Source organism: Salvelinus alpinus, chromosome 11, assembly GCF_045679555.1.
Source record: "Salvelinus alpinus chromosome 11, SLU_Salpinus.1, whole genome shotgun sequence".
Taxonomy (NCBI): domain Eukaryota; kingdom Metazoa; phylum Chordata; class Actinopteri; order Salmoniformes; family Salmonidae; genus Salvelinus; species Salvelinus alpinus.
The window spans coordinates 73,242,527-73,256,737 of NC_092096.1; the positions used below are offsets into that span (position 1 = coordinate 73,242,527).

Here is a 14,211-nt window from a genome sequence, read left to right on the forward strand (position 1 = left end):
CTTAGTAGGGAATCAACTAAATGTATTGACCTTAGTAGGGAATCAACTAAATGTATTGAACTTAGTAGGGAATCAACTAAATGTATTGAATTTAGTAGGGAATCAACTAAATGTAAGGAATCAACTAAATGTATTAAACTTAGTAGGGAATCAACTAAATGTATTGACCTTAGTAGGGAATCAACTAAATATATTGAATTTAGTAGGGAATCAACTAAATGTATTGACCTTAGTAGGGAATCAACTAAATGTATTGAATTTAGTAGGGAATCAACTAAATGTATTAAACTTAGTAGGGAATCAACTAAATGTATTGAACTTAGTAGGGAATCAACTAAATGAATTGACCTTAGTAGGGAATCAACTAAATGAATTGACCTTAGTAGGGAATCAACTAAATGAATTGACCTTAGTAGGGAATCAACTAAATGAATTGACCTTAGTAGGGAATCAACTAAATGTATTGACCTTAGTAGGGAATCAACTAAATGAATTGAACTTAGTAGGGAATCAACTAAATGTATTGACCTTAGTAGGGAATCAACTAAATGAATTGACCTTAGTAGGGAATCAACTAAATGAATTGACCTTAGTAGGGAATCAACTAAATTAATTGACCTTAGTAGGGAATCAACTAAATGTATTGACCTTAGTAGGGAATCAACTAAATGAATTGACCTTAGTAGGGAATCAACTAAATGTATTGAATTTAGTAGGGAATCAACTAAATGTAAGGAATCAACTAAATGTAAGGAATCAACTAAATGTAAGGAATCAACTACATGTATTGAACTTATTAGGGAATCAACTACATGTATTGAAAACGAATTTTCCCAAGTTGATCATAAGACATGAACAGAAGGCATCAGTGATCTGATGAGGAGAGACAAACAGAATTCTGATTTCAATAGGTCCTTGTGCGACAGTATTATTGTGATGCGTAATAAATCGGAATGTTCAGTCAATGAGTATTATGGGTGTGTAAACTCAGCAACAACAAAAAAGAAAACGTCTCTTTTTCAGGACCCCGTCTTTCAAAAGATAATTCGTAAAAATCCAAAACTTCACAGATCTTCATTGTAAAGGGTTTAAACACTGTTTCCCATGCTTGTTCAATGAACCATAAACAATTAATGAACATGCACCTGTGGAACGGTCGTTAAGACACTAACAGCTTGCAGACGGTAGGCAATTAAGGTCACAGCTATGAACACTTAGGACACTAAAGAGGCCTTTCTACTAGTCATTTAGGCAGGTTACCTTTGCGTTTTTGGGCACAGGGACTATGGTGGTCCGCTTGAAACATGTTGGTATTACTGACTCGGACAGGGAGAGGTTGAAAATGTCAGCGAAGACACTTGCCAGTTGGTCAGAGCATGCTCAGAGTACACGGCCTGGTAATCCGTCTAGCCCTGCGGCCTTGTGAATGTTGACCTGTTTAAAGGTCTTACATCGGCTTCGTGGAGCGTGATCATACAGTCGTCCGGAACAGCTGGTGCTCTCATGCATGCTTCAGTGTTAATTGCCTCGAAGCGAGCACAGAAGTTATTTAGCTCGTCTGGTAGACTCGTGTCACTAGGCAGCTCTCGGCTGTGTTTCCCTTTGTAGTCTGTAATGGTTGGCAAGCCCTGCCACATCCGACGAGTGTCAGAGCCGGTGTAGTACGATTAGATCTTAGTCCTGTATTGACGCTTTGCCTGTTTGATGGTTCGTCGGAGGGCATAGCGGGATTTCTTATAAGCTTCCGGGTTAGAGTCCCGCTCCTTGAAAGCGGCAGCTCTAATCTTTAGCTCAGTGTGAATGTTGCCTGTAAACCATGGCTTCTGGTTGAGATATGTACGTACGGTCACTGTGGGGACGACATCCTCGATGCACTTATTGATGAAGCCAGTGACTGATGTGGTGTCCTCCTCAATACCATTGGAGGAATCCCAGAGCATATTCCAGTCTATGCTAACAAAACAGTCCTGTAGCTTAGCATCTGCTTCATCTGACCACTTATTTTAATAGACCGAGTCACTGGTGCTTCCTGCTTTAATTTTTGCTTGTAAGCAGGAATCAGGAGGATAGAATTATGGTTTTATTTGCCAAATGGAGGGCGAGGGAGAGCTTTGTATGTGTCTCTGTGTGTGGAGTAAAGGTGGTCTAGAGTTATTTTTAAATCTGATTGCACATGTGACATGCTGATAGAAATGAGGTAAAACTGATTTAAGTTTCCTTGCATTAAAGTCCCCAGCCAATAGGAGCGCTGTCTCAGGATGAGCGTTTTCCTGTTTGCTTATGGCCCTATACAGCTCATTGAGTGCTGTGTTAGTGCCAGCATCGGTTTGTGGTGGTATATAGACAGCTACAAAAAATACAGATGAAAACTCTCTAGGTAGATAGTGTGGTCTACAGCTTATCATGAGATACTCTACCTCTGGCGAGCAAAACCTCGAGACTTCCTTAGATATTGTGCACCAGCTGTTGTTTACATTAATGCATAGTCCGCCGCCCCTTGTCTTACCAGAAGCTGCTGTTCTGTCCTGCCGATAGAGTGTATAACCCGCCAGCTGTATGTTCTTAATGTCGTCGTTCAGCCACGACTCGGTGAAACATAAGATATTACAGTTTTTAATGTCCCGTAGGTAGGATATACATGCTTTCAGCTCGTCCCATTTATTTTTCAGCAATTGAACATTAACTAGCAGGACGGAAGGCAAAGGCAGATTAGCCACTCATTGTCTGATCCTCGTAAGGCACCCTGACCTTTTTCCACTAAATCTCAGTTTCCTTCTCCAGCGAATCACAGGGATCTGGGCCTGGTCGGGTGTCTGTAGTAGTATTATATATATATACACATTATATATATACACTGCTCAAAAAAATAAAGGGAACACTTAAACAACACAATGTAACTCCAGGTCAATCACACTTCTGTGAAATCAAACTGTCCACTTAGGAAGCAACACTGATTGACAATACATTTCACATGCTGTTGTGCAAATGGAATAGACAAAAGGTGGAAATTATAGGCAATTAGCAAGACACCCCCAAAAAAGGAGTGATTCTGCAGGTGGTGACCACAGACCACTTCTCAGTTCCTATGCTTCCTGGCTGATGTTTTGGTCACTTTTGAATGCTGGCGGTGCTCTCACTCTAGTGGTAGCATGAGACGGAGTCTACAACCCACACAAGTGGCTCAGGTAGTGCAGCTCATCCAGGATGGCACATCAATGCGAGCTGTGGCAAGAAGGTTTGCTGTGTCTGTCAGCGTAGTGTCCAGAGCATGGAGGCGCTACCAGGAGACATGCCAGTACATCAGGAGACGTGGAGGAGGCCGTAGGAGGGCAACAACCCAGCAGCAGGACCGCTACCTCCGCCTTTGTGCAAGGAGGAGCACTGCCAGAGCCCTGCCAAATGACCTCCAGCAGGCCACAAATGTGCATGTGTCAGCATATGGTCTCACAAGGGGTCTGAGGATCTCATCTCGGTACCTAATGGCAGTCAGGCTACCTCTGGCGAGCTCACGGAGGGCTGTGCGGCCCCACAAAGAAATGCCACCCCACACCATGACTGACCCACCGCCAAACCGGTCATGCTGGAGGATGTTGCAGGCAGCAGAACGTTCCCCACGGCGTCCCCAGACTCTGTCACGTCTGTCACATGTGCTCATGTGCTCAGTGTGAACCTGCTTTCATCTGTGAAGAGCACAGGGCGCCAGTGGCGAATTTGCCAATCTTGGTGTTCTCTGGCAAATGCCAAACGTCCTGCACGGTGTTGGGCTGTAAGCACAAACCCCACCTGTGGACGTCGGGCCCTCATACCACCCTCATGGAGTCTGTTTCTGACCGTTTGAGCAGACACATGCACATTTGTGGCCTGCTGGAGGTCATTTGGCAGGGCTCTGGCAGTGCTCCTCCTTGCACAAAGGCGGAGGTAGCGGTCCTGCTGCTGGGTTGTTGCCCTCTTACGGCCTCCTCCACGTCTCCTGATGTACTGGCCTGTCTCCTGGTAGTGCCTCCATGCTCTGGACACTACGCTGACAGACACAGCAAACCTTCTTGCCACAGCTCGCATTGATGTGCCATCCTGGATGAGCTGCACTACCTGAGCCACTTGTGTGGGTTGTAGACTCCGTCTCATGCTACCACTAGAGTGAGAGCACCGCCAGCATTCAAAAGTGACCAAAACATCAGCCAGGAAGCATAGGAACTGAGAAGTGGTCTGTGGTCACCACCTGCAGAATCACTCTTTTATTGGGGGTGTCTTGCTAATTGCCTATAATTTCCACTTTTTGTCTATTCCATTTGCACAACAGCATGTGAAATGTATTGTCAATCAGTGTTGCTTCCTAAGTGGACAGTTTGATTTTACAGAAGTGTGATTGACTTGGAGTTACATTGTGTTGTTTAAGTGTTCCCTTTATTTTTTTGAGCAGTGTATATATATATCCCTCCTGTCCGACTCATTGAAGAAGAACTCCTCGTCCAGTTGGAGCTGAGTAATCTCAGTTCTGATGTCCAGAAGCTCTTTTCGTTCATAAGAGACGGTAGCAGCAACATTACGTACAAAACAAGTTACGAACAAAGCAAAAAAAACTAAATAGCACAGTTGGTTAAGAGCCGATAAGACGGCAGCATCGTAGTACAGAGGATTGGAGTCCATATGTGATAAATTCCATTGATTGGAAATTATGTGGAAAAGCACACCTGTCTATATAAGGTCCCACAGTTGACTGTGCATATCAGAACAAAAACCAAGCCATGATGTCGAAGGAATTGTCTGTAGAGCTCAGAGACAGGATTGTGTCGAGGCACAGATCTGGGGAAGGGTACCAAAACATGTCTGCAGCATTGAAGGTCTCCAAGAACACAGTGGCCTCCATCATTCTTAAATGGAAGAAGTTTGGAACCACCAAGACTCTTCCGAGAGCTGGCTGTCCGACCGCACTGAGCAATTGGGGGAGAAGGGCCTTGGTCAGGGAGGTGACCAAAAACCTGATGGTCACTCTGACAGAGCTCCAGAGTTCCTCTGTGGAGATGGGAGAACCTTCCAGAAGGACAACCATCTCTGCAGCACTCCACCAATCAGGCCTTTATGGTAGAGTGGCCAGACTGAAGACACTCCTCAGTAAAAGGAACATGACAGCCCGCTTGGAGTTTGACAAAAGGCACCTAAAGACTCTCAGACCATGAGAAACAAGGATCTCTGGTCTGATGAAACTAAGATTGAACTCTTTGGCCTGAATGCCAAGCGTCAAGTCTGGAGGAAACCTGACACCATCCCTACAGTGAAGCATCATGCTGTGGGGATGTTTTTCAGCGGCAGGGACTGGGAGACTAGTCAGGATCGACAGAAAGTTGAACGGAGCACGGAGAGATCCTTGATGAAAACCTGCTCCAGAGCGCTCAGGACCTCAGACTGGGGCGAAGGTTCACCTTCCAACAGGACAACGACCCAAAGCACACAGCCAAGACAACGCAGGAGTGGCTTCGGGAAAAGTCTCTGAATGTCCTTGAGTGGCCCAGCCAGAAACCGGACATGAACCCGATTGAACATCTCTGTAGAGACCTGAAAATAGCTGTGCAGCGACGCTCCCCATCCAACCTGACAGAGCTTGAGAGGATCTGCAGAGAATAATGGGAGAAACTCCCCAAATACAGGTGTGCCAAGCTAGTAGCGTCATACACAAGAAGCGTCATACCCAAAGTATTGAGTAAAGGGTCTGAATATTTCTGCAATGTGATATACATTTATTTATTTATTATATAAATGCGCAATTTATATTTCTAAAATCCTGTTTTTGCTTTGTCATTATGGGGTATTGTGTGTAGATTGATGAAGGGAAAAAACAATTTAATTCATTTTAGAATAAGGCTGTAAGGTAACTAAATTTGGAAAAAGGGGTCAAGGGGTCAAAATACTTTTCGAACACACTGTATGTGGAAACAGCATCTGTAACCACACACACACACACACACACACACACACACACACACACACACACACACACACACACACACACACACACACACACACACACACACACACACACACACCTGTAACCAGGGGAGGAGTCTATGGAGAGCCACCGGGTTCCGCTGGTAAAACGCCGCAGTGATGTCACGGGGCCTCTCGCAGCCCCCGCGGGCGTTCCTGACACGTACGCCACTGCGGTAGAGCGCCCGGCGGAAAGAAAGCATCTCCCGTGGTCGGAGCAGCCTTACGGAGCGCCCCTCTCTCTGGGACCGTCGCCTAGCAGCCAGACGCACCATGAGACGCTGCACCCCTCGATCGTGAGGTGGGGGGGCGGACGCACCTGTCAGCCCATCAAAGATGACCCCCGGGTCCTCTCCATCCATCTCCCCTGAGAGGAAGGGGGAGGGAAAAGGGACAGAGAGAGAGAGAGAAAAAAACATTTTCACTCAATATGGCATGAGAGCCTTCTATACAAATTGATGGAAAGTGGTGTTGGGGGGAAAACATACGACATTATAAAATCCATGTACACAAACAACAAGTGTGGGGTTAAAATTGGCAAACAAATACACACATTTCTTTCCACAAGGTCGTGGGGTGAGACAGGGATGCACCCTCTTCAACATATACATCAACGAATTGGCGAGGGCACTAGAACAGTCTGCAGCACCCGGCCTCACCCTACTAGAATCTGAAGTCAAATGTCTACTGTTCGCTGATGATCTGGTGCTTCTGTCCCCAACCAAGGAGGGCCTACTGCAGCACCTAGATCTTCTGCACAGATTCTGACAGACCTGGGCCCTGTCAGACCTGGGCCCTGTCAGACCTGGGCCCTGTCAGACCTGGGCCCTGTCAGACCTGGGCCCTGTCAGACCTGGGCCCTGACAGACCTGGGCCCTGACAGACCTGGGCCCTGACAGACCTGGGCCCTGACAGACCTGGGCCCTGACAGACCTGGGCCCTGACAGTAAATCTCAGTAAGACTAAAATAATGGTGTTCCAAAAAAGGTCCAGTCGCCAGGACCACAAATACAAATTCCATCTAGACACCGTTGCCCTAGAGCACACAACAACTATACATACCTCGGCCTAAACATCAGGAACTGTATGTCCTACAGGCTGAGGTACCCACACTGGGGTGGTGTATAACTCCTACAGGTACCCACACTGGGGTGGTGTATAACTCCTACAGGCTGAGGTACCCACACTGGGGTGGTGTATAACTCCTACAGGCTGAGGTACCCACACTGGGGTGGTGTTTAAACCCTACAGGCTGAGGTACCCACACTGGGGTGGTGTATAACCCCTACAGGCTGAGGTACCCACACTGGGGTGGTGTATAACCCCTACAGGCTGAGGTACCCACACTGGGGTGGTGTATAACTCCTACAGGCTGAGGTACCCACACTGGGGTGGTGTATAACCCCTACAGGCTGAGGTACCCACACTGGGGTGGTGTATAACTCCTACAGGCTGAGGTACCCACACTGGGGTGGTGTATAACCCCTACAGGCTGAGGTACCCACACTGGGGTGGTGTATAACTCCTACAGGTACCCACACTGGGGTGGTGTATAACTCCTACAGGCTGAGGTACCCACACTGGGGTGGTGTATAACTCCTACAGGCTGAGGTACCCACACTGGGGTGGTGTATAACTCCTACAGGTACCCACACTGGGGTGGTGTATAACTCCTACAGGTACCCACACTGGGGTGGTGTATAACCCCTACAGGTACCCACACTGGGGTGGTGTATAACTCCTACAGGTACCCACACTGGGGTGGTGTATAACTCCTACAGGCTGAGGTACCCACACTGGGGTGGTGTATAACTCCTACAGGTACCCACACTGGGGTGGTGTATAACTCCTACAGGTACCCACACTGGGGTGGTGTATAACTCCTACAGGCTGAGGTACCCACACTGGGGTGGTGTATAACCCCTACAGGCTGAGGTACCCACACTGGGGTGGTGTATAACCCCTACAGGCTGAGGTACCCACACTGGGGTGGTGTATAACCCCTACAGGTACCCACACTGGGGTGGTGTATAACCCCTACAGGTACCCACACTGGGGTGGTGTATAACTCCTACAGGTACCACACTGGGGTGGTGTATAACCCCTACAGGTACCCACACTGGGGTGGTGTATAACTCCTACAGGTACCCACACTGGGGTGGTGTATAACCCCTACAGGTACCCACACTGGGGTGGTGTATAACCCCTACAGGCTGAGGTACCCACACTGGGGTGGTGTATAACCCCTACAGGCTGAGGTACCCACACTGGGGTGGTGTATAACCCCTACAGGCTGAGGTACCCACACTGGGGTGGTGTATAACCCCTACAGGCTGAGGTACCCACACTGGGGTGGTGTATAACCCCTACAGGCTGAGGTACCCACACTGGGGTGGTGTATAACTCCTACAGGCTGAGGTACCCACACTGGGGTGGTGTATAACCCCTACAGGCTGAGGTACCCACACTGGGGTGGTGTATAACCCCTACAGGCTGAGGTACCCACACTGGGGTGGTGTATAACCCCTACAGGCTGAGGTACCCACACTGGGGTGGTGTATAACTCCTACAGGCTGAGGTACCCTCACTGGGGTGGTGTATAACTCCTACAGGCTGAGGTACCCACACTGGGGTGGTGTATAACCCCTACAGGTACCCACACTGGGGTGGTGTATAACCCCTACAGGCTGAGGTACCCACACTGGGGTGGTGTATAACTCCTACAGGTACCCACACTGGGGTGGTGTATAACTCCTACAGGTACCCACACTGGGGTGGTGTATAACCCCTACAGGCTGAGGTACCACACTGGGGTGGTGTATAACCCCTACAGGCTGAGGTACCCACACTGGGGTGCTGTATAACTCCTACAGGCTGAGGTACCCACACTGGGGTGGTGTATAACTCCTACAGGCTGAGGTACCACACTGGGGTGGTGTATAACCCCTACAGGCTGAGGTACCCACACTGGGGTGGTGTATAACCCCTACAGGTACCCACACTGGGGTGGTGTATAACTCCTACAGGCTGAGGTACCCACACTGGGGTGGTGTATAACTCCTACAGGCTGAGGTACCCACACTGGGGTGGTGTATAACCCCTACAGGCTGAGGTACCCACACTGGGGTGGTGTATAACCCCTACAGGCTGAGGTACCCACACTGGGGTGGTGTATAACCCCTACAGGCTGAGGTACCCACACTGGGGTGGTGTATAACTCCTACAGGCTGAGGTACCCACACTGGGGTGGTGTATAACTCCTACAGGCTGAGGTACCCACACTGGGGTGGTGTATAACTCCTACAGGCTGAGGTACCCACACTGGGGTGGTGTATAACCCCTACAGGTACCCACACTGGGGTGGTGTATAACCCCTACAGGTACCCACACTGGGGTGGTGTATAACTCCTACAGGCTGAGGTACCCACACTGGGGTGGTGTATAACCCCTACAGGTACCCACACTGGGGTGGTGTATAACCCCTACAGGCTGAGGTACCCACACTGGGGTGGTGTATAACTCCTACAGGTACCCACACTGGGGTGGTGTATAACTCCTACAGGTACCCACACTGGGGTGGTGTATAACCCCTACAGGCTGAGGTACCACACTGGGGTGGTGTATAACCCCTACAGGCTGAGGTACCCACACTGGGGTGCTGTATAACTCCTACAGGCTGAGGTACCCACACTGGGGTGGTGTATAACTCCTACAGGCTGAGGTACCACACTGGGGTGGTGTATAACCCCTACAGGCTGAGGTACCCACACTGGGGTGGTGTATAACCCCTACAGGTACCCACACTGGGGTGGTGTATAACTCCTACAGGCTGAGGTACCCACACTGGGGTGGTGTATAACTCCTACAGGCTGAGGTACCCACACTGGGGTGGTGTATAACCCCTACAGGCTGAGGTACCCACACTGGGGTGGTGTATAACCCCTACAGGCTGAGGTACCCACACTGGGGTGGTGTATAACCCCTACAGGCTGAGGTACCCACACTGGGGTGGTGTATAACTCCTACAGGCTGAGGTACCCACACTGGGGTGGTGTATAACCCCTACAGGTACCCACACTGGGGTGGTGTATAACCCCTACAGGTACCCACACTGGGGTGGTGTATAACTCCTACAGATTAAGGTACCCTCTAGTCTAGACCAACCTCAGGCACTGAATTTAATTTATTTGGATAAAAAAAACACAAAAAAACAAAGAGCACTTAAAAATATGAATGAATATACATCTTTCCAAAGTGGTCCTCAAAAGGTAACAACAAATCACACCTAAGGATTAAAAGACAAGGTTACCTCTCATCCCTCCATCCTCGGGCCTGGGTAGAAGAGGAGGATGAAGAGGAGGGAGAGGCGGAGCAGAAGAGAGGCCCCTCCCTCTCCACAGTCGTCCTGACTGTCTCCTCTCTCTCACTTCTCTCCCCTGCCCCACCCCTCCTCCTCCTCTTCTCCTCGTCCTCCTTCGTTCTCCACGACTACCATCTACCCTGGCGGTCACCAAGGCAACGGCGGCTGCTTCGGCAGCTGCGATCATTGCGGTCCCGTTCTCTCCAGGAACAGGCGGTGGTCTGAGAGTGAACTCTTTAAAGTTGTCCTGGGCCTTGATCGAGTGAAGGATGGAGGAGAACGGCTGCTTACAGAGAGGACATTCCACCTGGAGATAGGATCAGAAATAACATAAGAAATTATTTTTTCATCCCAGAGGGCAAATCAGTTTGTCCATCATTTCAGTGATCAAAATGCTACTCAGAGCTATGCTATTATAAAACACACAAAGGTCTAACCTAGTATTTGTTCTGTGCACAAAAATGTAGTGCACTACATAGGGAATATGGTGCTGTTTGGGACGTATAGGGTCTGATCAAAGGTAGTGTACTACATAGGGAATATGGTGCTGTTTGGGACGTATAGGGTCTGATCAAAGGTAGTGCACTACATAGGGAATAGGGTGCTATTTGGGACGTATAGGGTCTGATCAAAGGTAGTGCACTACATAAGGAATAGGGTGCTGTTTGGGACACTAATACCTTGTTGTTGCTCCACTCCTGTATGCATCGGAAGCAGAAGCGATGGAGGCACCTGTTCAGGTAATGAAGAAACGGGTGAAAAGGGGTGACATCCTAAACCTGAGAATACTGGTGCCGGGCTAAAATAATATACTACAAAAAATATACACATTTTGAATTCACACAAGTGTTCGTCAGGTGAAGTCTGCTGAAGTTAGAACTTATATTTGGGTAAACCACTAGGGAGCAGCAATATGCCGGGCCTCTCATTTACCTAGGCCCTAGTTTTGGCGCACCAGGACTACTGTTCAGTTGTGTGTTTATGTAACCGGTGTGAAATGGCTAGCTAGTTAGCGGTGGTGAGCGCTAATAGCGTTTCCAATCGGTGACGTCACTCGCTCTGAGACCTTGAAGTAGTTATTCCCCTTGCTCTGCAAGGGCCGCGGCTTTTGTGGAGCGATGGGTAACGATGCTTCGAGGGTGGCGGTTGTTGATGTGTGCAGAGGGTCTCTGGTTCGAGCCCAGGTAGGGGCGAGGAGAGGGACGGAAGCTATACTGTTACATTCAGGCGAAGCAAAGAAGGACTTACGCAAATGGCAGTTGGTCCAAAACTTAAGAAGCTCAATTTGATTGCACTAAGATGTACACGGAGGGAAAACGTCAATGACATGTCAATCTCTCCTGGTTCAAAGTTCAGGAGAGATTGACTGCATCACCATTGGTCTTTGTGAGAGGTGTTGATGGTACCAAACAGGACTGTTCAAGCAGCTGGCATACAGTTCAGACACTCATCTGTACAACACAAGACATGCAACCAGAGGTCTCTTCACAGTTCCCAGGTCCAGAACAGAGGCTGGGAAACAAACAGTATTAAATGCATTTTGCATTGTATTATGTATGTGATATGTGGGTGTCCCGCTGCACTAGCTGGGGGGAATGGCTAAATTGCAATGTAAATGTAGTGATATGTATGTTATGCATTTTATTTATTGTTTCCTGTTTGGACCCCAGGAAGCCTCGGGCAGCGGCTAATTGGGATCCTAATACCTGTCCAGATAAGACATGTTGTTGAAGCGGTCCAGACAGATTGGGCATTTAGAGTCAGGAGACGCCTCGGCCGAAACCGACTGGGAGGAGGCCTTCGAGGTTTCTTCCTGTTCCTGACCGGCTCCTCCGCTCTCCCTCCGCCGGACACGCAGTTTCATCTTAGTAGGGGCCATCTTCTAGAGAGGGGGGGGGGGGAAGTGTCAAGACAGTGGATACACCTCCCAGACACATCAACTGGAAACATTTTGCTACAGCGCATGTATGCAAGTTTTAGATGAATGTAAGTTAGCCTACTATGGGGATGTGAGTGAATAAACATGCTACCAGTGGCTAGTCTAGGGCCTAACCCTTCACCATGGCTCTCTGTTCCATTACACTACACATATAAGAGTCATTGGACGAAGGCTACAACGCTTGGATCTGAACAATAACAGGCATCGCTTGGGGTATGGTTTTGGAAACATAAAGGACCTTATCAGCGAGAATATATATATTTTTTAAAGGGTTAAATTGATACACACTTTTATAGGGTTCCCACACGGACATATTTCCATGTTACAGCGCTTGTTTATGTAAACGTCACCTACCTTTGCTAATTAGCTATCTGCGTCTCCGAACAACTGTGTGTAAACGGAAGACAGACGCCAAACGTGTTGTCACTGGAAAAACACTGTTGGCAGCAACTGTGTTAAAACGGTTAAAACAGTGTAGAGTAAAACGCGCTGCATTGTCAATCCGAAGTCTGCATTGGCCGCACAGCATTTCCGGTGATACGGCCTCTGCAGAACACAGGGTATTCATACTTATTGCGCTTGTTGAGAAGGAAGTTGTCAAGACAACAAGTTTGTGTTTTTACAGCATTCACCTACCGTCAACGCGTAACTATACAGAGCCCCCCGCGTTGTTACAACATTTGAGAGGCGCACGGCGATGCGGTTCAGAGTTCAAGTTGGCCTATGCGTGCCTACGGAGGCTCCGCATTGCGTCACACCAACCATACGGTGCCTCCGACCACATTTTCAGATCTTATTGTGTTTTTAGCGACCAGATCTAGCATATATACATAATTCACAGCTGGCTTTGGTAACGACGTGCTGCTTCCGCTTCCGTGTCTGTCCAGCTAGCTAGTTAGCGTACCAACCCTGAATGCTAACCATCCGTGCCCTGGTTCTTCGCTCACCAATCCCAGTCACTCACCACCTACAAAGATAGCTAGGTAGCTGCATCACTAGTTAGCACGAATGATGATAATCAAACGATACAAAACAAAAGAGGTTGATAGTTAGCTCGTCAGTTGACAGGTTAGCCGGGTAACGTTAGCCAGCTAACATAGTTAGCTAACGTCTCTCTTCCTACCTGACAACTCGAATCCCTGCAGAGATCTCCGGTTCACGGTCAAAACATCACAACACCTAACGTTACCACCGAATCCGTTAGTGTCGCTCATCAGCTAGCTATCTGACGACATTACGGCGAATTCAGACCTAAAGAAAGGTATAAATTGTCAATTGTATGGTAGGATGTCGGCGAGCTAGCAAACTTGGTATTGTTAATCAGAAAGCAGAGCGCAAATCGGTAACAAAGAGGATTTCGGGATACTGGAGGACTTTATCTTCGCGCAGCCGCACGCTTTACTAATGGCCAGGGTCTCTTTACTAAGAGGTTGATTGCCTGCGTACACATCTGTTGTTGGTAGAAACTATTTCATCTTGCCTTCTTAGTATTACACGTCCACTACCCATCTATAAATGAGCAAATTGTCATGTAATTGTTAGATTTCAGACCTGGGCCCAGTTTCCCGATAGTGATGGAATTTAGGTGACGATGTCACTGACACCCGTTTCCCAAAACACCACGCAGGGCGCTCGTTTCAAAGTGTCCTTACAGGAGCTGTCCTGTGCTGCAAATTATTCCAGAATGTAGACTAAAGAGCTTGCTGTAGCTCGTAAATTATTTATGGCTATTTAAAGTATTTTCTTTATTTTTTACACAATACAGTTTTCCCACTAAGAGAAGAAATGTTCTGTATGCTTTTATGTATCGAGGTGTTTGTATTATGTTTGACAAGTTCGTTATCATGCTATTTTGTATGCAGTGTTTGATTATGTAAATGATGCATTTCTTCAGTTTGTCTAAACTGAGCAAGAATCAATAACGCCAAAG

The 14,211-nt window shown here is 48.0% G+C and overlaps 1 protein-coding gene across 7 annotated transcripts in view; it reads right to left on the reverse strand.

The window, feature by feature from the left end:
- LOC139534776 (E3 ubiquitin-protein ligase Topors-like) overlaps positions 1–13,784 on the reverse strand; it is a 30,778-nt gene extending 16,994 nt beyond the window's left edge. For 3 of the 7 annotated variants that reach the window (XM_071334215.1, XM_071334214.1, XM_071334209.1), the window contains exons 1-5: positions 13,405–13,781; positions 12,049–12,224; positions 11,023–11,074; positions 10,292–10,649; positions 6,042–6,349 (exon numbers count right to left, since the gene is read on the reverse strand). In XM_071334215.1, coding sequence (XP_071190316.1) covers positions 6,042–6,349; positions 10,292–10,649; positions 11,023–11,074; positions 12,049–12,221 — 891 coding nt within the window. In that variant the 5' untranslated portion in view covers positions 12,222–12,224; positions 13,405–13,781. Of the gene's footprint in view, positions 1–6,041; positions 6,350–10,291; positions 10,650–11,022; positions 11,075–12,048; positions 12,225–12,635; positions 12,865–12,917; positions 13,381–13,404 lie in introns of those variants that run through there. The other 4 variants (XM_071334216.1, XM_071334210.1, XM_071334213.1 and 1 more) reach the window with 4 other exon arrangements.
- Between the last annotated feature and the right edge of the window lie 427 nt (positions 13,785–14,211).